Source organism: Pecten maximus, chromosome 8 (genome assembly GCF_902652985.1).
Source record: "Pecten maximus chromosome 8, xPecMax1.1, whole genome shotgun sequence".
Classification (NCBI taxonomy): Eukaryota; Metazoa; Mollusca; class Bivalvia; order Pectinida; family Pectinidae; genus Pecten; species Pecten maximus.
Genome location: NC_047022.1, coordinates 11,027,776 through 11,051,796, shown reverse-complemented (window position 1 = coordinate 11,051,796; position 24,021 = coordinate 11,027,776). Strand labels below are relative to the sequence as shown.

At 33.1% G+C, this 24,021-nt stretch overlaps 1 protein-coding gene across 1 annotated transcript in view; it reads left to right on the top strand.

Annotated features, from left to right (window-relative positions):
* Nucleotides 1-24,021, top strand: part of LOC117332114 — a 35,881-nt gene extending 11,860 nt beyond the window's left edge. Inside the window, exons 2-7 of the mRNA XM_033890998.1 lie at nt 12,906-13,606; nt 13,874-13,936; nt 14,194-14,256; nt 21,226-21,288; nt 22,424-22,486; nt 23,922-24,021. Coding sequence (XP_033746889.1) covers nt 12,936-13,606; nt 13,874-13,936; nt 14,194-14,256; nt 21,226-21,288; nt 22,424-22,486; nt 23,922-24,021 — 1,023 coding nt within the window. The 5' untranslated portion in view covers nt 12,906-12,935. The remainder of the gene's footprint in view (nt 1-12,905; nt 13,607-13,873; nt 13,937-14,193; nt 14,257-21,225; nt 21,289-22,423; nt 22,487-23,921) is intronic.

Below are 24,021 nucleotides of genomic sequence, written 5' to 3'. Positions count from 1 at the left end.
ATTCCTTTTTTGTTCGACCAATTCGAATTTATCTTAAACTGAATAGCTATCGTTGGTATGCATTGAACACTTCACGTTCGCATTTAAAGAAGGCTAAATGCAAAAGGTTTTTATATATAAAAGGCTTTTGTGTTATTTATATATCAGCACGTCAAAATCATTAATTTTAAAATCTTGTGAGCTTTTGTTTGAATACTGAACAAAAGTAAAATATTTCAAAATAGACAAATGAAGTAGTTAAACAGACATTTAGATAATGACCAAAATATAAAGCTATATATATGTGTGCAAGAACACATATGATCTATGATAACTTTAACTGACTACATCAACCGAATGAAAGCTGCGGATTGTCTGGGTGTATGATATATTTTGGTAATTGAAGGTATCAGATAGATAATCGATTTTTTTCCACTTCACAATTTTGCAGCTAAACATACTAACATGAATCGCCCTATTATCGATACATGATTTTACTGTGTGTAGTTCACTTACATCTGAATTTCGTTTTAAGTTTGAACAATTTGAGAAATGATTTGAATCAACAATATACATGAAAAGTTGCTCGTTGTTGTAATTTAGCAGAGCAGTATATCTATAAATACGCATGGCTGAAATGGCTACTTCCTCGGGTTAATCACTCATTATAGAGGCAATGTGTCCATTATCCTGACGGTTTTGGAGAAGTTTACAATGCATACATTTAACGTTCCTTCAGAGGGACCACGTTACCTGTGATACGTGCAGCATTGATACCACGTCAGAAAGCATTCACGGCGCAACATTTCCCCGTATAATAAATTGCATGATTGCAATTAGCCTTTGTTCAATATTACAAATTATGTATGTCAGCATGTCGGGGCAATTTTTAATCGAGCGCAAAAAAAAATAGTGCAACAATATACATTTTTCGTGAATGCACTAATGAACTACATAATGGGTTGCAACACTAATCTTCATATATAGATTTATTTTATTCTTCAAATTGTTTATTTTGAATTGTATTGTCTTGTACAAAAGATTATCTAACATATACGGCTCTTTTTTATGATATGTTTCCCCCTTTTCCCCTTTTAATTTCAGGGTAATAACGTGTTTATTATATAGGTGTATAACTTTCCCTGTATACCTAGTTAATTTAATCGCGAGGTAATTCAAAAATAGAAACAAGTATGTTCTGGTTCATAGTATACAAATGTATATCAAACAGTCGCACTGTTTTAGCTACACAATGTAGCCAGACATATATGCAAACAAACGAGAGATAGGACATGGTGGTGTCCTTAATGTTCTATTATAAATACCAAAATAATAAAATATTGAGACTGTTAGTGAACAAATGCAATAATTCCAAAAGTTTGATGTTATTTTATCTTCAAAAAGATTTCAATTTAAGAAACGGAATTTGATGAAATGTCTGTTTTATAAAGAAATATCAAGCATTTTTACGTTTTGACTGAGAACCGGTATTTTTCGTCTGTATTTGAATACATTAAAACAGGCTACATTTTACTTTATTTTGGTACCAAAAAGGGTGTATCTTGAAAAACAACCCTGTTAATATCAAAACACAGAAAATATATACTTGATGCTACAAGTTATATTTCGATGAGAACTTTCAAAGCTACTGTGGATATTCGTTTATATGATATCACTGCACACATATGATTTGTCAGTGCAAGTGCAATATTTCCAACGTTGCGTTAATGTAGCGCAAATAGATATTTATTTGAATTGTACTTAACATTGCACTGAGCTGAAAAGTCAGGAATTCAGTCTCTGGCTATACACTTCGTAATTTCCTCATTGGCGAGTAAATACATTCACGTTTCAAAATATTAATGGAGGCCAGGTAAAATAGCAACATATACTACGGTGATTGTAGTCACGCACCACCGAACATCTCCTTCGGAAAGAAGTGACAGTTTTAATATTAGAAAATTATCTTAGCATACAAACAAACAAAACAACAACTGAACCTGAGTTTGAACGGTCAGCTCAACCTTTGACCTTATGGCAGGACAAAATTAATATCCATCTTTCGCAGAAAGATAAGACGTTACAGCATTCGAAAAGGACTCCGTGCGCCAAAATAACGTCAGCAATGAAAGGGTCAATGTAGCTTTCGCAACCAAAAGTCCCAATGAAAAAAAAAACCCAAACAATTGAGCCAAATCATTCCAAATATATAAGCCATACATCAGACTAGGAGTAAGTTACATAACTGAGGTCGCCGGTGTGTCGAAAAGGTGTGACATTGCCTTCGCCAGGCATGGAATTGACCACCATACAACACCGATAGATGTAGCCTTCATGCTATCTGGCATAATGTCAGCGGACCCTCCATTATATAGTGAACAACGTCATCATATATATGACCTCCAATACGACAAAACTGGCTGCGGCATACACGTCCAAACCATGCCATCGGCATTCTTAAGGACCGACCACCGCATGGAGAAGGAAGACAATCAGCATCTTTCCGTCAATCAGTCACAGACAATATAGACCGATAATCTTACTTTCATTTCCAATCAAACTAATGTTTCCCAAATGGTAGAATCGCAATGGACCACAAGGCATCAACCGTTTGGAGGATCCTCCTTACCAAACCATTATAGTCTGCAATAATGTTTAGCCAAACCATAGGTTTTTGGGACCCGGTAAACACACCAACACTTTTCTTAGTGTAAGAAGGCATTGACACGTTATTGTTCTAGGGGCGATCTGCTGGCTCAACCATTTCCAATTTGCCAATCAACTACTTTCACAACAATATGAACCCCATAGGGAATAGACACGCGTCCGTGTAAAAAAAAATCCTGTGTCATGCATATCAATAATGATAATGATGTATTTTGGTTCGATGAGATAAAATGTAGCTTAAATCAAATGTCAGCATGGTACTTAATTTAACTTTGAGCATAACATCATTACGTGGCTGTCGACTACCCCAAGATCACAGGTAATGGCAAATACTCGTTCGATTCTACTCGCGGCCTTCTACGCTCCCTTCCATCCGTTCATGACGTAGACGATAATTTTACAACTTTTTATGACTATTGGTATCATCTTGTCTCCTCATTTTCAAGAACCTATTACATTTCGTTACCACAGGGAGCCGGGTCGGTCATTTTTTATTTATTTTTTTTTTTTTTGTAAGTCTTTGAAGCGACAATTTTTTCTTACTTCTGGTCGAAGCTACATTTCTTTAAATTTCTAAGAACGTTGGGTTATGTTTGGACCTTGAGTGTTGTATTGTGGTAAAGTTCATAGCTTTTACTAGTGGAGAAAATATTCACATTTAGTTTTTGTTATTAGAGCCTCGATATATCCATTGACGGGATACCCCTTTATATTTCCGGCTATTGTTTTTATTAAAAACAACATCAAAGCAATACGGTGTTGAATAGGATCATAAATTTCGACAACATAAACATATCAAACTTTGCACATTGTCATAAGATAAATAAATATAGTTAAAGCTGAAAACATCTCAGTAAGTAATTTATTCGAAGTATGCTCCGCGGAAACGTCCAACAACTCAAACTGAATAGAAATATTGAATTGGGATATCAAATGATGAAAGCTTATGACCAAGTGATGATTAGTTAAAAAAATAAAAGTGCGCTAACTTGAAAGAGATCCTATGTTGAAGATTGATGAGAATGTTGACAATATTTCTTGATATGGTCGTAGTGGACTTTTTAAAAATAGAATGAAAAAAATCATGTATCTTTGTTACAATTACCAATATAACAGTTAACAGAACACACAAAGTCTGCAACATTATGTATGGATGGTTGTAGTTTGAAACTTAAATTTCATGTACAGAGACATTGGTAATTTCTGCTTTCTCTGTATCAATAATCTAATACTGAGGGGGTTTCAAATACTCTATTTCTTGGTCTAGTTTTGATTGGGCTGTTGGCATTTAATATCAATATGCTATGCTCTTTACATTTATATATTTTGTGTGATTTTTTTTGTCTTTGCGACTGTGGCAGCATCTGAGATAGCTTACCATACCTATACAGTAATTAAGCCATTATGAAAAGTATTGCAAACTGGATATTATTTCAAATTTTGATTTTGTATACTCATATCAAGAACGAATTTCAAATATCAGTGGAAAAAAAGGAAAGAAATTTGTGTTGCCTTGTTCCAACATGGTCTTCCTGATACACCTGGTTCCATGTTGTGAAGCTCTCTCGTTACGATATAATTTTAATATTAAAAGTAAAATATCTTTATCTCTATCTTTATATAAGGGTGCGTAACACATCCATTTCTTTGTACAATATCCTCAATCATACTATTTTGGACTGCTCTGTTGTAAATTGTAAAAGGAAAGACAATATCAGTATTTGAATAACCATGCGTATGACGGACACTTAGGCAAGTGCAATTGACCAGTGTCTAACACAAAGATCATGCTATTCTTTAGGTTATTACCAGTCAGATTCTTTTATGTTTAGTTTTGATCTAATTTAAAATGTTATTGTAATACATAATCATCTGAAGCGTGAAAAATAGTATGCAGAACTTAAGCAGAGACACCAGTATGCACGATGATGGAAATTCAAATAAAGGTTGTTAGGTTACTTGATTATGGACTTGAACAAATCATGCATATAACCATGAGAATGACTAAAAATACTATTGAATATATATGATTTATAGCAAACAGAGATGAGTGATATTTCTGCGACATACAAAATTACAAATACATGTAACAAAAGTTTGTATTATTTTCAAATGTCTCGGGTCATTTTCATTGACATCATTTGAACAAGGAGAATACATCTTACAATAGCACAAGCTCAGCATACGAGTTACTGTCCTTTTAAATCTGTACCATTGTCCACATTATATTATTTTTATCTGTAATCTGATCTCCATCCACATAACAAAGGATACATTAAATATTGAATGGAATTGAGTATACGTTGAGCGCTGGAGACATAACTATACGGTTATTATTTTGGAGAGGAACAGTATGATATTTCCCTGTGCATATGTGAATTGTCATTATAATACCGTATTGACATACATTTTTGTATTTACCCGATCAGTTATATAACCGCTAAACGCACATACATATTCTTTAGTCACGGGTGAGTAACTTAATATACGCACACAATAAAATTGCCATATGAGGGATGAGGGATAGGAGCCAGACAGTCAGACACATATTTGATGGCAATGATGCACATAATAAATGAGTCACTGTAGCACTATTCAATCTCAATGATAATTTGTTTTTGCTGAGATAAAACATGTAGTTTGGATAAAGAAACTAAATATGTTATGTCTCAGGCCCCACTCCGGAGCTAGGTTTCATCCCCCTGTTCGTATATTGAGAATAGTTGAAGTCCCTGGATAGGATATTTCATGAAATAACATATGAATGAAAGCGTGCGTTTTACAGATGACATTCCACAACCGTCTTCTGCGTGAGGAAGGGGAGAAAACTCTTATGAAATAACAAATTTGAACATTTTCCTAAGCTATGTTTGTATAGGGAAACTGCGCAAAACAATAGAAGCATTGCTTGCAAAACGTTTATCAAGTATTTTTTAACCTGGTCATGTATATGTTCATAAAACTTGTTTTACTATATAGGTTTTGAGCATCACTATATTTTAAACATCTTTTACCATTTTATGCAGAAATCATCGTTTACTGAGTATAAAATCTTCAGTTATACTAGTCAGCTCTACTTGATTTTCAGGATTATCGAAAATGTATACGGACAAAACGGCTGAAGCCTAGTTTCATTTGTTGATATATTCTTATAAATTTACCAATAATGCTTGACTGCATGTGCAAGATTCCTTTATATAACTTTAAGTTAAAACGTCTTCGAAACGCTTGGTAATCGCCCCTCGGAGTGACAATATCATTAATCTTAATGGTTATCCTGAAGAAGAAAAAATATGTATATGTACATTAGTTTCGTCAAATATACATATGTTAATTCACGTTGTATATGCTTGCGGAATTTGGTGCAAGAAACCTTACAGTATATGTATAGCAACCACGGAACCAAATGATTTTTCATAGACGATAATGTTAACGTTTACCACTGCCATGCTTAGAGTTTTGAACACTGGTCCGCTAGCCATAATTTTGAAAATTGTCATCTAGGAAACAAGTAAATAGAATGAATAAAAATTCTACCAATTCGAATTTTGTTTATATGGGAACCACCATCGTATATTGAATTTAGCATCAAAAATTCACCAAAATGTTCACCAAAATACACTCTTAATTACCAACCTGACCCTGTCACACATAAAATGTCTCTTACCTAAATACCTTATTTAGTTCTGTGGTCCCTATAATAAAGTAATGTAAGCCAATGCTGTTGATGACCGCAATAACAGCAAACATAAATTTATCCGTAAACTTGCTCATACGCTTGAGTTCTATGGTTATTTCCTGAAGCTCCTTTATGCACTATTAATGTTACATTATTTTGAACAATACATAATATCACTTGTTTTATAAGACGCCTTTACTCGGCGTTATCAGAGTAAGCAGCCAAAAGCGTTCGTTTGGAACTTTCCTATTTTAGACAGGACAACCAAATTGTGTTGATTCTCTTTAGAACATTTCGATTCAGGCTCTGTTTTCTGGTGATTTTATTTATTTATTTTTTTTTTTTTTTTGTATGTGTGTTTTCGATAAAAGTCTTATGATTTATACCCTTTAAATAATTTCCTTACAAACAGTTTTACGTTCGAGGTCCGAGTATTGATGTATATTTATTTATTCAAACCACTGGTACTGACACTAAATCCTAAGTAAAGCGACTATTGGTGGTCTTCCTGTAACTGCCAATGGCGCATAAATAACGTTAGCCAGCAAAGCTAATAACGAAGACAAGATGTTGATTCCTCTAACTTAATTCTTGTTATATACTCATTTTTGTTGACAAGTATCAAAACTCTATAACAGACAAATTGATTTTAAGAAAATAAAGAATGAAGTGTAGTAAGGGGCGATAACTCAGTTATCGCTCCTTGCGGAGCGAAATGAAGGTATGGGCTAATTCACCCATTTTGCTGGCTATTGTAGCGATTTGAGGGTGGAAAAAATGGCACATACAATCTTTATGGTTTTTTGAACCATCGTACAACTCGACTCGATCTAGGTCTGGATGTATCTGGTAACCCTGTGGAAATTGATATTTATGAGATATTTTGGGTCAAACATGCCAAAATCGACATTTTGGCCAAGAGGTTCTGTTTAAATCGCCCTCAAAATTCAGAAAAAAAGTCCATATATATATACAATGCACATACAAAGAGATAAATGTTTCCTGAAGAAAACTGTCTGTTTAGTTTTTCGATATCTTTAGCAGAACGATTACAAGATTGTTTTGAAAATGGCCTATTTTTTCGACCTTCTCAGTATTTTTCCACTCGACATTACGAATCAACTGGTTTTATATTTGTTTATATTTGTTTTGCGCTAATCATCTTGATGATGTCTTTTAAAGCCTGCATTAACATCAACAGGTCCGTTAAAATTGACGTATGAAGTTTATATGTAATAGAAAACATTAACACACTTGTAATGGTCGGCTTGACCGCATATATAAAGGACGACTATAGAAATAAAGCCATCCTGAACTCATCGGGTATTATCTCTGAAATAATTCCCCGAGGAGTTCCGGATGGAACAACACCGGGGACTTCACGCCGCTTACTCGTTCAACTCCAGACGTTAGCTGCAGTCTAAGTGAGTTGTATTACATTTTCCCGTCAGGACCAGGACTTTTTGATATTCTATCATATTAAATGTGACATTGGAGGTTATAGTTGTTCTACTATGACCATATTAGTTGCTTTCCAGGATCAGTATTCATCGTCGACCCAGACCAGGGTTCGATAACAAATCTAAACTCGTACTTAGTCGTAGGCTTCCGTTCCAGTACTCGCATGTGGGTTAATGTTGCATTTATAATTAAAAAAGAACAAAAAACATCATGTTTTAATATAAATTCAATATTTAATGATTTCCCGGTTAGTTCTGTTTGTTTTTTTGATCGGATTTTAATGTTAGGTGTCCAACGTCTTTATCGGGATGTTTTCGTCGTTCCTCGTGTTCTCGCGTGGTCACGTGACCGGCACGAAGGACTACATTAACACTTGGTCGGTAAATATGGCCAGAGCACCCGACCAACGTTTTTTGTCGTACAAACAAATATGATACACTTATTCATCGTGCTAAGAAACCGAGAAAAAGTGCTGTACATTCTTCTATTTATTCAAGTATGGTTACATAACGGCGTTATAAACTGGTGTTAATTGAAGACATGCCGATGAATTGACTACTTTTTAAGTAATTTTGACGATGTTTGTCATTTTCGTAAGAATGTACAGCACTTTTCGTTGCTCTCATGCAATTACCTTCACGCTCGTACCTGTTTCATAAGTATTGATTTAGGGTAGTCGGGTGCTCTAGGACGATTCATAGAGCAAGTGTTAATGTTCATTCTCCAATATTGGAACTCTTCAGTGTTTTAAGAATCGAAATCGGCATATAGAAACGAACAAACGTTAATAAACGAATGCAATGGATCGTAATTAATTCAATTAATTATTTACAGATGATTTCCAAAGACATAAAGTATAGTTAGAAGTTTTCGGCTGTACACATGCAAGTTTGTAAATTCGTCAGTGTGATGAAACCACCGTCCTCGTCGTTGCCATGACAGCCGATCGAAGCTGCGATCACGAATGCACTGACAAAGTGAAAGTTGAAGTATTTTTCGCAACATGCGGTTTAAACTTAAAATTACAATCACACCTCATATTGATTGGGGTTGTTTAATCATACCTGATCAATTGAATTATCAGAAAACTAACAAAAACATTAAAAAACACAGAATGAAGCCTTCGTGTCAGGCAGTGCAGACACAACGCGGGATCTGTAAACAATGTGACGTCATTGGAATGTACAAGTTGCAACAATGTACAACAATGTATATTTTACATGAATACACTAATGAGCAACAAAACGGGACGCAACATTAACCCACATGCGCTGGCAGCAGGCCTAGTGTAAAAGCTACGTGTTCATTAACGTTTTAGAGACAGGCGACGTTTAAATATGTAATTATTTAATTTCTTTATTGTTTGTTTGTTTAATGAAATTACTGTGTCGTTAGTTGATGCTTTGATGTCTTGATCAGCTGATATTTGTTTATGTTGAGGAGCCACGAAATTTCGAGAATCATATCTCATACATATCAGCTTACAATGACACGAACTTTCAAGAAACTACTATGCATATACTTACAGTACACCCTAGCAGTATACCGAACAATTCTTTTTCAGTAATATATTTTTTTTTCAAATTTTTAATGAAATATCTATAGTAATGCTTTAAATTTTGAAGTCTCTGACCTGTCCTTTATTGAGATGGTTCTTAGGACAGTGACAAAATATAACATCTTTTGCATTAATACAAAATGAAATAAATTTCCAAATATATTTAAACCTTTCACTTTTATGCACCAAAGAAAACAACATGCAAAAAAGCCGTTCTGACAATTTGAAGCTAAAATATTGTCAATTATTATGTCACATTAAGTAAAATTCAGTTGTTTTTGGTGTATAGAAAGATGTCATGCATCTTTTATCTTTTGAAATTAAGTGAATTTCAACTTATTACAAAAAAAGTATAAGATGGGAAATTATTTGACAAAATCAAAGAGTTACCAGGTTTTAGCTATAACAATTTTACAAAATAATTGACTTTGAAATTTCATGAATTAGTAAATTTTCAAGTATCTATAAGTCGCTTTATCATCACTTCCATAATTGACATATCCAACCCTTTGCTTACATGTGACAAAGAAACCATGTGCGAGAAACCTGTTCACACAAAATTGTACTAAAATTATGTCAACTGTTTTATCACATTATATATAGTTAATCAACTAATTTAGGGTGTGGAACCATGTTGTATTTTTGTTTTATCTTAACTTTTTAATCAGTTATTAAATAATTACCAATATTTTGTTATCACTATTTTGTAAGATAGTTATTCTTCAAAATGTCATCTGCCCACAGGAAGCAATTGGTAAATTTTGAAATATCTTTGCTTTAATACCATACCAACATATTTCAACCTTTCACTTACATATACCAAAGAAAACAATGTGCAAGAAACCAATTCTGACCAATTTATACTTAATTTTTTTGAACTATCATGTATTTATTGTGTCTCACAAAGTTAAATTAAATGTTGGGGAACCATGTAGTTTTTCTTTTTTATCTTTTGAATTTAATGTTTACTTATCTAAAGGTATATTATAGAAAATTATTCGATATATTCAAAAAATGACCATGATTTTATGATAACAATTCTACAAAATAGTCTTCTTCATAATGTCATCTTCACACAGGTAAAATACAGTAACAAAGGGACTAGGGTACATGTAAATAGTGTATATATCTTTTTAGGCCAACACCACTATACATGTAATCAAATATTTACATTAGGAAGCTTAAGGATGTTCTAAATAGTTGGCCAAAGACCGCAGTTAATTTCCCTGTATTTTGTACTGAAGAAACAAATTCAGAATTTTGAAACTTTACATGGAATCTGGTTTTAGTTTCACATTTTAGAACTATTCTCTTAATATAAAACTTTTTTGATATTGGGATAACACCATTTTCTTTAATTTTCACATCTTTTACAATTGCAACTGTGACAAATAAGAATTAAAAACGTTTAAACAGTTACTGTAAACGAGGCCTTAGACCGCAAGTAATTACCCTCTATGTTCTACTTTTAAAAAAAAATTAATTAAAATGTTTTTGAGACTTTGCATAAAATATGGTTTTCTTTTCATTTTGTATAACTATTCTCTCAATTTCAAGGCATTTATATATTAAGAAACACATTTTCCATAATTTTCACTTCTTTGGTATTATTGCCGCTGTAAGAAAGTTTATTAATTATTTATTATTGAGGGGCCGAGTTGGCCGAGTGGTTAAGGTGTCGCAACACTTTATCACTAGCCCTCCACCTCTGGGTTGCTAGTTCGAAACCTATGTGAGGAAGTTAACTGGTACTGACTGTAGGCTGGTAGTGTTTCTCCCGGTACTCCCGCTTTCCTCCACCTCTAAACCTGGGACGTCCTTAAATGACCTTGGCTGTTAATTGGACGTTAAACCAAATACACCAAGTTTGTTAATATTATATTTATAAGAAAAGTATAGAAAAGTTTGAACAGTTATCCTGCAGAAGAAAAGGGAAGCTGACAATCAGGCTGGTATGTGCTGTTGTAGTTGTGTCTTTGGGCAAGACCACTTTACCCTTATTGATCTGGATGATTTTGACCTCAAATGATGCATGACATTTTTAAAACTTAGAATACTGCAAGTGCATTTGTTCCTGAGCTGAACTTAGTTTGGTTTTTCTGCTGGTTTTATCACCACACATATGGTTCAGTCATGCAAGATCATTTTGAGACTTGGTCTACTTGTAGTAGTTGGTGACTACCTCATTGAACAACACACTAGAACCCTGACAACAGACAAAAGGTCCTGAACTTATGCTTGGATAGATGCCAATATTGATGTCTCATAATCAATTAAAGTGTCATATTCTAGAAAACTGTAGAATATTGAGAATACTTATTATATAGGAGGTACCAGTAATATATTACTGTATCGGAGGTATATATTTGTATGATGGTGACTACCTCATTGAACAACACACCAGAGACCCTGAACTTATGCTTGGATAGATGCGAATTGATGTCTCATAATCAATTAAAGTGTGATATTCCAAAAAACTGCAGACTGTGTGAGAATTATTGCACTGGTAACCCCCATAACTTTCAATTTCCTCAGGCCAGTATGAATGTTTAAACTTAGATAAATGTCGCGTGTGTCAATTAAGTGCAAATGAGGAAATTCAGTGGAAGTGAGGAAAATCGGTGCAAGTGAAGGTATTAATGCTAAAGGAAGTGAATTTATTTGTATTTATCTGTCTTTCATGCTCAAATAGAGTTATCGCCCCTCACTACACTTCATTCTTTCACCCACTAGTATTAAAAGCAAGTAATTTTGCTTCAGATAATATTCTTCAATTTTGAAAATGGATTCCATACTAAATTTAGAAGCCGTCTCTAGCGCAACTGAATTAAAAAATTACTCGAATATGCAGAGGTAAAGCGCTCAGCTATCAATGACCACCCTTCCCCTATACACCTACACCAAAGCTACCTACACCACCACCTCTCTTGGAATTGCTTGCCATTAGTTCTGAAGAGGGTATGGCACAAGTATAAGAGGCCAGAAGAAGAAAAAGCAAAACCACACACTGAATAATGGAATAGAAATGAGATAACATACAATTAGGCCACTCGACGATGGTACAGAAGTTTCTCAATACTGCTATTCTGTATACAATCATACCAAACACGTGTATTGCTGTAACTTAAGACAGATGATAGAAAGAGCAAGTACTTTATTGTTTCACCGACGACTATATCACTTCCTAAGATCTCAGTTACCACAAAGTAGAACATTTCAAACATCTTATATTTTACAAATTAATAGATTTGTGATTGTTTGAACTTGATATGAACGGACGTTGAAGCCAGGCAGAGTATGTAATCTCATCAATTCTATCACTTTTTGTCGGTCCTGCAAGATTTACAAAATGTAATTTGGAAGTATCAAACGTTCAACATTCTAAAAGAATGATATTTATATAAAAATGCATATAAAATACGATTATGATTTAAATATTCGAGGACAATAGGTTTGGGATAAACGAGAATTTATCCATATAACATGGAAATATATATCAAATCTGTTGTGTTTGTTTTCTGATGAGAATTACATATTTTAATTTATGGCATCTTATTTCAGGTCGACGCAAAAAAGAAGGTATCTACGGGAATGGCTCAAGCACATGTACGCTGTGCGATAGATCCTCAGTGCCCAAGTCATCCTTCAACTGAAGCCATTTTTGTATGTCTCGAAAACCAATGCGATGAACAACTGGCGTGCCCAAAGTGCATTACAGGTGCTGGGAATCACAATAAACATAATGTAGAATTACTTGAGAATCATTTGGGGATATTTAAGAAAAAAATTAATGACTATAATACGAATACCAGGGAACAAATACTTGGTCCATTGAAAAAAATGGTTGACAGAGTGACAGACGATTTAGAAGCGTTTGATCCGGCTACGTCATCTATCCTCGATGAAATCGAGACAAGGGGGAAAGAAATTAACGAGCAAACAAGCACATTAGTAACGGAATTTAAAACAAAATGTAGTCAAATTCGATCATGCAACCGACAGAAGATGGAACATTATCGAAGCAGACTGCTGGGCAAGATCACTGAAATCGAGGCTGATATCTCTGCACTAGATCGTTTTCTGGCAGGTGATTGTAAGGCAGATATTGTTAATGCAGCGAAATCAGGACTTTGCAAGAAGTACCAAGATCTACCGTATCCTGACGATATCAAAGACGTTTCTTTCAAAGTCAGTGACACCCCTCTGAATGACGTCGCAAACCTTCTGGGGACTGTTTTGATTGGAAATGAACAAGTAGTGAGGTAATTCGTTTTTATTTATACATACAAATGTTATTAGTGTTACTTTTGGTAAATTGGAAACAAATATCCTTTTCAAATAATCAGATTTGATGTGCGACATAAACGTACCATACAATATCCGTTCAAAAGTATTTGGATATAAAGTTTAACTGTCATCATTACACCAACGATTTATGCACTCAACAGTTGAATATAATGCTTTAATTAATATATAAGACTTTTAAATAAGTTTCACAGTTAGTGTGTCACAATTTACTCAACCCTCAGGGCAGAACCATATACCGAAACGATCAAACGACTGGAGGATCACATCAAAAGTATGGAACAGAAGTATGTAAATTTATTTTTGCATCAAATATTTCAAACTGGGGTTATATACTAAAATATTAAATCCCGTAAAGTGAAATGCAATTGGGTTATCTTTCTAAGCCTAAGTTGTAGACTGTTGTTTGTATTGGTTCAAGCTACGGCTAATTGTCATGCGTTAATGATCAGGATGCTAGAAGCAAATTCTAGAGTCACGTTTTCCTGTTCTACTTGTTGATATTAAATATGAATCTTTTATCCATCGGTGTATTATATTCCAGGAAGAGAATTGATGAAGCACGTATTCAGAAATCGAAGAAAGAATTACATGACTGCACACAGAGGTATTTTTTTCAATATATTAATACGTAAGAAAAAAGCAACGGGCTTATTTACCAGATCAGGACACAAACTACCTATTATAAGTAAATTTAACACGAATAACAACAATGGATATATTATATCTCAATATATTTGAAGGAAGAAAATTTGGATTCGATGGCAGTGAATTAAAATATGTAACAAGTTATAGCTTCTTGGCGAATCGACACTGTCTTTAAAAATATTCCAACACTTATCTAATTTGTTATTTCTATGGAACAGACCATTTCGATGGGACTATTGTTCATGTAATTGAATGTGTTACAGTCAAATAAGAATGACTTTACACCTAAAGTTTTAACTGTAAGTCAATTATTGTCTATTTACTTTATAATTGTTAATAACGAAATCAGATTAATATTCTGTGACTTTTTGAAATAATTTGGCATAATTGACTCTTCTACACTATTTAAACATGTTTTAAAGGTTATCTCATATTTTTATAGCAGTTTAAAATGTTTTTATCACATGGGAAACAGGGAGTTCACACTTAAGGTTATAAATCACCCCTTGACCATGTCCAAGCAGGGGTTCAAAAAGGCTCGGTCCTCGAGCCATTATTGTTGTTAATATATATTTATGATATTGCTGATTGTGTTGTCAGTAAAATTGGATTATTTGCGGATGACACTTATCTCTATGGTACATATGATAACATTTTCATTGAATTGGCAACGAGATGACTTGGCTTATATTAAGTTTTAGTCTAGTAAATGAAATATTACACGTCATCCTTCAAAATATTAAACTGTTATTTTCTCATCAAAAACTAACACGAATCCTTTCATCTTTACTTTTTTGTTACTTTTATGATTCAATAGCTGAAAGCAAAGTACATATACATCTGGGTCTTACACTCAGGGATTATGTCAAATTGGAACACTAGAATTTATATTAAAAAAAAACATTTTAAACAACAAATATCTACATATTATTAAAAAACCGAAGTTGATAGAGAATCATTAACTGCTATATATACATCATACATACATATGACTAATTATTGAATATACATATGTTGTGTAGGGCAAATTGTACACTAGTTCGAAAACCCTTTTGAATATATACAATAAGAAGCTGGGAGACTAACTACAGGTCTACGCAGTGGAACACCACAAGACGAATTATACAAAGAATAAGGATGGGAGACTTTGTGCAGCAGAAGAAATAAACACTAACTTATTTTGATGTATATAACATGAACAATGAAACCCCAGATTACCTTAGGGAAATTATGCAACCGTATATTCATGATGAAACTCTAGACTATTGACTCCGAACAAACAAAAAATATGATCCCCCACTATGACGTACTGTTAATTATTTTGAGGTCGTTTTCATTCATGGTTAATGAAATTAAGACACTTGCTCTGCTGCAGATATTAGTAACATATAGTTTAGTTCACTAATATCGCCGGACCCTTCAACATAATTTTAATCCTTACTCTCGTAATCATGCATGTATACGTGTTTTATTGTATAGTTGTTATAGTTGTGATGATATACAGCAATCAAATATATTTCTTAAAATCTCTATTTATTTTTATTTTTGCAAAGTTATATACATATCAATACGCAACCTTTTAAGGTAAATCCCAAGGTGGACTACAATGATATACCTTAAACAGTATACCTGGCGTATAGATATTTGTTTTTAATTATGTTAACATTCAAGCCACATAAAGAATGAAGTGTAGTGAGGGGCGATAACTCATTAGAGTTATCGTTCCTTACGGAACGTAATGATAATACGAGCTAATTCGCCTATTTTGCCGGATATAATACCGATTTGAGGACAGAAAAATTGGCACATACAATTCGGTTGATACTTTGAGCCATTGTAAAATTCGGCTCGATTTAGGTCTGGGTGTATCTGGTATCCTTGTGGAGAATCGCTTTTGTGAGATATTTTGGGTCAAACATGCCAAAATCGACATTTTGACCGAGAGGTTCTGTTTAAATCGCCCTCAAAATTCAGAAAAAAATCTACAGATATATACAACGGTCATACAAAGAGATAAATGTTTCCTGAAGAAAACAATCTGTTTCGTTTTTTGATATCTTTAGCAGAACGGCCACAAAATTGTTTTGAAAACGGCCTATTTTTTCGACCGTCTCAGTATTTTTCCACTCGACTGGGGTAATTTCCTATAAATAGGATGCCTGTTTTGATGACGCAGGGCCAGGTGTTTCCTTTCCGTTTAGCAAGGTTGAACAGATGGACCGGATAGGCATACCGAGTTGTCAGCATTAAAATCATTACAGATCAACTGGTTTTATATTTGTTTTGCGCGACATCTTGATGATATCTTTAAAGCCTGCATCAACATCAACAGATCTGTAAAAAAATGCTGTATGAAGTTTATACGAAATAGAATTATAAACGCACTTGGTTTGGTCGTCTTTTCCGCATAAATAACGGAAAACTATAGAATAACGCCATCCTGAACTCATCGGGTATTATCACTGAAATGATTCCCCGATGAGTTCCGGATGGAATAACACCGGGGACTTCACGCCACTTACTCGTTCAACTCCAGGCTTCAGCTGCATTCTAAGTGAGTTGTATTACATTTTCAAGTCAGGACCAGGACTTTTTAATATTATGTCATATTAAAAGTGACATTGGAGGTTACAGTTGTTCTATTATGACCATATTTGTTGCTTTCCAGGATCAGTATCCATCGTCAACCCAGACTAGCGTTCAATTCTTTTCGATAACAAATCTAAACTCGTACGGAGTCGTAGGCTTCCAGTAGGCCTAGTGTAACTGTTACGTGCTTATTAACGTTTTTGAGACAGGTGACGTTTAAATATGTTATATTTAATTTATTAACTGTTTGTTTGTTTGATGAAATTACTGTGTCGTTAGTTGATGCTTTGATGTCTTGATCAGCTGATAGGCCTATTTGTTTATGTTGAGGACAAAGGAGTTTCGAGAATCATATCTCGTACATTTTAGCTTACGATGACACGAACTTTCAAGGAACTACTGTGCATGTACTTAAGTACACACTAGCAGTGTATTGAACAATTCTTTTTCAGTAATAGAAGGTTTTTTTTCAAATTTTTAATGAAATATTTATATTCTAATACTTTAAATTTTGAAATTAAAGTCTCTGACCTGCCCTTTATTGGGATGGTCCCTAGGACAGTGTCAAATTATATCATCTTTTGCGTTAATAAATAAATGAAATAAGTTTTCAAATATATTTAAACCCTTCACTTTTATGCACCAAAGAAAACGTTTATGCACCAAAGAAAACAATATGCAAGAAAGCTATTCTGATAAATTTAAGCTAAAATATTGTCAATTATTATGTTGCATTAAGTAAAATTATGTTGCTTTGGGCAGAGACATGTTATATATGTTATTTGTCTCTGCTTTGGGTGTGTAGGAAGATGTCATGTATTTTTTTTTTATCTTTTGAAATTAAATTAATTTCAACTTATTACAAAATAGGTATGAGATGGAAAATTATTTGACAAAATCAAAGAGCTACCAGGTTTTAGCTATCACAATTTTACAGAATAGTTGACTTTGGAATTTTTGAATTAGTAAATTTTCAGATGTCTATAAGTTGCTTTATTATCAATTCCACATCAACATATTTCAACTCTTTGCTTACATGTGCCAAAGAAAACCATGTGTGAAAAACCTGTTCTGACAAACTTTACTACAATTATGTCAATTGTTATATCACATTAAGTTAATTAACTAACTTATCTTTTGAATTTTTAATCTGTTTCAACTTATTACAAAAGGTATTATAGAAAACTACATGTCAAAATTAAAGAATTACCAATATTTTATTATCACTATTTTACAAAATAGTTTTTCTCCAAAATTTCATCTGCACACAGGTTGCAATTAGTAAATTTTGAAATGTCTTTGCTTTAAATACCATTCCAACATATTTCAACCTTTCACTTACATATACCAAAGAAAACAATGGGTAAGAAACCAATTCTGACAAATTTATACTTAAGTTTGTTTTAACTATTATGTATTTATTGTGTTGCACAATGTTAGGGAACCATATGTAGTTTTTTTTTATAGCTTTTGAATTGAAACTTTACTTGTATAAAGGTATTATAGAAAATTATTCGACAAACAATGACCATAATTTTACAAAATTCTACAAAATAGTCTTCTTCATAATGCCATCTCCACACAGGTAAAATACTGTAACACAGGGACTAGTGAACATTTAAACAGTGTATATGTCTCTTTTTTAGGCCAACACCACCATATGCAAATATTTACATTGGAAAGGGTGTTCTAAATTGTTGGCCACGGTTAATTTCCTTCTATATTCTACTAAAGAAACAAATTCAGAATTTTGAAACTTTATATAAAATTTGGTTTTAATTTCATATTGTAGAATTATTCTCTCAATATTAAATATTTTGATATTGGGATAACACTATTTTATTGAATTTTCACATCTTTTACAATTGCAACTGTGACAAATAAGAATTAAAAATTCCTGAGCTGAACTTAGTTTGGTTTCTTTGCTGGTTTTATCACCACACATATGGTTCAGTCATGCAAGATCATTTTGAGACTTGGGTTCCTTGTAGTAGTTGGTGACTACCTCATTGAACAACACACTAGAACCCTGATTTTGACATCATATTTTATAATATGCATGACATTTCTTAATCTTTGATGGCAGATGTCACTATTTATGGATTAGAATACTGCGAGTACATCTGTTACTAAGCTGAACATAGGCTTGTTTGTTTGTTTTATTACCACGGTTCAGTCAGGGTCATTTTGAGGCTGGATCTCCTTGTAGTAGTTGGTGACTACCTCATTTAACAACAGACAAAAGGCCCTGAACTTTTGCTTTGATAGATGCGCATTGATGTCTCATGATCAATTAAAGTGTCATATTCCAGAAAACTGTAGAATTTTGAGAATTATTATTATATAGGAGGTACCAGGTATATATAACTGTATCGGAGGTATATATTGGTATAAGAGGTGACTACCTCATTGAACAACACACCAGAGACCCTGAACTTATGCATGGATAGATGCGTTTTGATGTCTCATAATCAATTAAAGTGTCATATTCCAGAAAACGGTAGAATTTTGAGAATTATTATTATATAGGAGGTACCAGTTATATATAACTATATCGGAGGTATATATTGGTATAAGAGGTGACTACCTCATTGAACAACACACCAGAGACCCTGAACTTATGCTTGGATAGATGCGAATCGATGTCTCATAATCAATTAAAGTGTCATATTCCAAAAAGAAAACTGTAGAATGTGTGAGAATCATTGCACTGGTAACCCACATAACTTTCAATTTCCTCACGCCAGTATGAATCTTTAAACTTAGATATATATATCGCGTGTGTCAATTAAGTGCAAATGAGGAAATTTAGTGGAAGTGAGGAAAATCAGTGCAAGTGAAGGTATTAATGCTAAAGGAAGGGAATTTATTTGTATTTATCTGTCTTTCATGCTCAAATAGAGTTATCGCCCCTCACTACACGTCATTCTTTCTGTGACACTCCTTTAGGTGTCACCCCACTAGTACTCACAAAGAATCATATATCAATATCTACCTTTTGAGCTTTTTACAGTTTTTCGGACTCGATACATACTTAATAGATTATCGTGAATCAGAAACTGAAAGAAAATGTGTTTTGTTATGAAAGTATATGCGTGCAATTCCTAAAAATAATAATTGTGGTGGCCGGACCAAGTTTCTTTAAAAATTAGTCCAACAATGCAACGGCGGGTTTTACAGTCCATACTAAATGGGGGAATGTGGAACGCAGACAGATTCTGTCAACAACAAAAAACCAAAACAGAGTGTTGAATCCGCAAAACCCGAGTATTTCCTTAGGAAAGGAAATTATTCCTTGGAACCTAATGATAGATGAAAAAAGAATAGACTTGAATTCCGATTTTTCCGGATGTCTGTTGGATTGCTTGTTAGCTTTTGAACATTGTCAAATTTACCGATCTAAGATGTTATCGATGTTTTGTTGTATGCATATTGCTACGTATAAAATTAAGTATTTAAATGTATACTATGTTTGTTTATTTTGTTCAGTTACCTGGGAATTACGCTAAAAACTATGTTAAGATGTTTCAATGAAAGCATTATTAGACAAAGTTCACCTATGCTCGATATATAAAAAAACAGCCATGTGTGTAGTTTATGTGAAGTGCACCTTGTTATAGCCTCGTTCTCGGTTCCGTTATAAATATCGAGTTATACATTCATACATTGATGTCTCAGGGACTTCCCCGGTCAAGCGTCTAGGTCAGTGGTCATTTTAATGTTTGGGGAGTGTGAATGGGCATCTTGGATTGCCATTATTACACGCGAGTAAGTAGAATTTTAGGTTGTTCGGGAGTATGTGGCCTTAATTTGAAGGAACTTCGCTCAAGTCGAATAGGGGATACTCATATTATTTGATAAGATTTAGCGTAACCTTATTTTAAAATATATCTATTTTCTGAAATTGTCTTTTGATCGTTATCGGTGTTTTGCCTGTGTGTCATGCATATGGACTGTAAGGCCTCGATCTGTTGGGGAATTGATGCAATATCACAAAATATTTATAATTAATAGTATATTTATATGAATGCCAATGGTTCATGTTTTTGTTATCATTTACTGATAACACACACTAGATAGTATTTCAAATTAAATAGTATAAAGAATATTGGACAAGACTTAATTGAAGGAGTTACTTCCCCTAAAATCAATCTATCATGCCAATGTGTGTACATGTATATGTATTTGTCTGTATTTATTACCACCTATTGTCTCCTTAAGGAGAAGTCATATTATAAACAGTGATAATGTTAAAATGGTCAGCGTATACCAAAGGGAACACATGAACTTTAGTGAATTTAATAAAATGTGTTGAGTATTTTCATTTGATATGTTGCAGGGGTCAAGATTATCAAGCCCACATCGCAAACCTACAGGAGGAATTGCAGAATGCACGGAAAGAGTAGGTGTTTTTTCAAGAAAATAAAAAACCTTTAGATTTAAATTATGAAAAAAACAATAATGGATTAACCATGAATAAAACGTACTTGTCTTCATTTAAGATTAACCAGTCTGATGTTATCAATTCGTTTGATAGATAATGGATCTATAATCAGATTACATTAAAGTAAAGAAAACAACAACAGGTGAAGCATAATGAACTTAATACATAAATGAATGGCTTGACATATTCTAGGGCCATATGAATCAGACAAAAACACACTCTATATATAAACAGCAAATGTATCACATGGCTAAACGCGTAGCTAAAGAAAAGTAATAAGGAGTCGAGATTACTAAGTCCATAATAAATATTGCAAGAAGAATTGCTGATAACCATCAAACTATTTTTTTCTGGCAATCTTCGATGGTTTCCAAAGATTTGATCATTAATAACATGTGATACAGACTTCGAGTCAAAAGGGGGATATGATTCAAGTTCGCTAGTTGTATTGAAATAAGATTCAAGTACTAAAAATGTATAACTACATAAACTTAAACGTAAACATGTTGGCAAATCACGAATTGATTGCTCAATGGAGCCTGATATGCATGCATGATCATATTTTAATAAAAAAACAATCCAGTGTCCCCCATTCTAAATAATTTGAAAACAATGCAAAGCGTAATTTGTTAATAATTCCCTATGGTATTGGAAATAATAGTTGTCACGATCATCAAGGTACGGAGGCATATAGGGACATCAAATAAATATTACATCTTAAAGAAACAGAACATTTCTTTTTTGTCTTTGTTTATAAATGATTCGTCTGCAAAGTCAAATATCTATACCGTGTTAGTTAGTTATATTTGTGAAAATATAAATGAGAAAAGGATTTTGATACGTACGTTATTTCATGTAGTGCTACAATGTCATTTCACGTTTCATTTGCTTTTTCTTATAAACATTAAGTAGCTTTATTTTTCAATACTGATCTCATAGCTATAAGTGAAGCGTATAGATTGATGTGCTAGAATAATGGTTATAATTTACCAATTGAGATATATATATTACGATAGGTATCTGTAAGTATAATATAATGAATAAAATGAGTCACGTGACGTATTATTGAATAGGTTCACTTGATACATTGCAGGGGTCAATATTATCAAGCCCACAACGGGAAATTGCAGGAAGAATTGCAGAGTGCAAGGAAAGAGTAAGTTTGTTCAACAAAAAATGTTATCTGTGCATTTGAAAAAAAAAAATATATATATATATATAATAAAATAATCATGAATAACCGCTTATCTCTGATTTAGGCTTCATGTCAATCCAACTACCGAATTTATTTGCAAACACATGAACATGAAGTCTGCATGCACTTTATATATATGATTCGTATTTTGTTTGCAAACATTTATGTACTAGCAAAACTAATCCAAATGCCCGTAAGGATATTACGCTACTCTTCCTTTCTGTTTTAGACAATTTCCAATTACATGTTCATGATTTAAGTCAACAATGCAAGCTCCTGCACGCATGTTCAAGCTTGTTAATGGCTAAGTTACAGTATTTAAGGCGTTGTTACATTCTTTAAGTAAACCCATTTGCGAATTTATGTTTGTTTTTGTCAGTTTATTATTGAATGACGGTGAACTAAATTCATACATGCTGATGGTGGTGGAGATACTACCAATCAAAAACAGTAACGTATATTGTAATGATAGTGTTTGTATACGTAAGTGGAAAATGCAAAACATCTAATTTAAATTAATGAAAATTAAAAAAAAAATAAAATCCAATGGCCATATTAACACAAATTAAACACAAATGTTAGTAAATTGTAATATTTAGGATTAATTAAAATAACTAAAATCGGAAACCATTTGATTCTGAAACAAGACGTTAGAGGTCAGCTCATTAAATTGATTTAGTAATAAGACTGTAACATATGTAAATTGCTACAATTTGATTGTAAAGAGTTTGCCTCACCAATGTTTTGATTGAAAAAGAACTCTTATACTTAAAAATATTTAGTTCAGACGGATAAGTATTATTTTAGTGCCTAAAATGATACATGGCATCAAAATGATACCATGATTACGGACCTTGGGCTATTTCACGTTTACTGTCCTTTGTTAACAAAGAGAGTAATTTTATAGAAAGTGATTTATAACCTCCTTCTGTAGAGATTGGTAAGATAAGACATTTAAGTGTGATCTGGACATTGAAATGAGGACAAAGAAACTAACTAAATACATCAATATTAATAATAAGAGATATACATATAATGAAAAATGTAAATATAGACTACTTACATATGGTTCTTGTTTTTATTTGTTTTAATGGGACTGGACAATTCACCCTTGCTAACATGGCGTTATTATACCTAAACTATAAAACTAACACTCCACAGAATCATTGGATATCATAACATTGATCTTATCCCTTGCTGCAATAACACAAATATTTAGCAAAAGCCGATGTTTGACTTTTCTCCTGTTCATGAACGCACCTTGCATCTGTATATTTTCTCTCTTTTGTGTCATTATCAACGTTTTAGTTCCCTCTATTGCAATACATAGCCTATGGCGTTGCTTCTATTAAAAATGTCGTTGTAAAATATTTTATTATTATATTTTTATAAAAAGGATAACTGCTGATGCACACGAGAAGAAGAAAATGCAGGACTCTATAAATGATTTGAGAGCACTCGGTACACATAAAGTAAAAACAGAATTTGAATCTTGA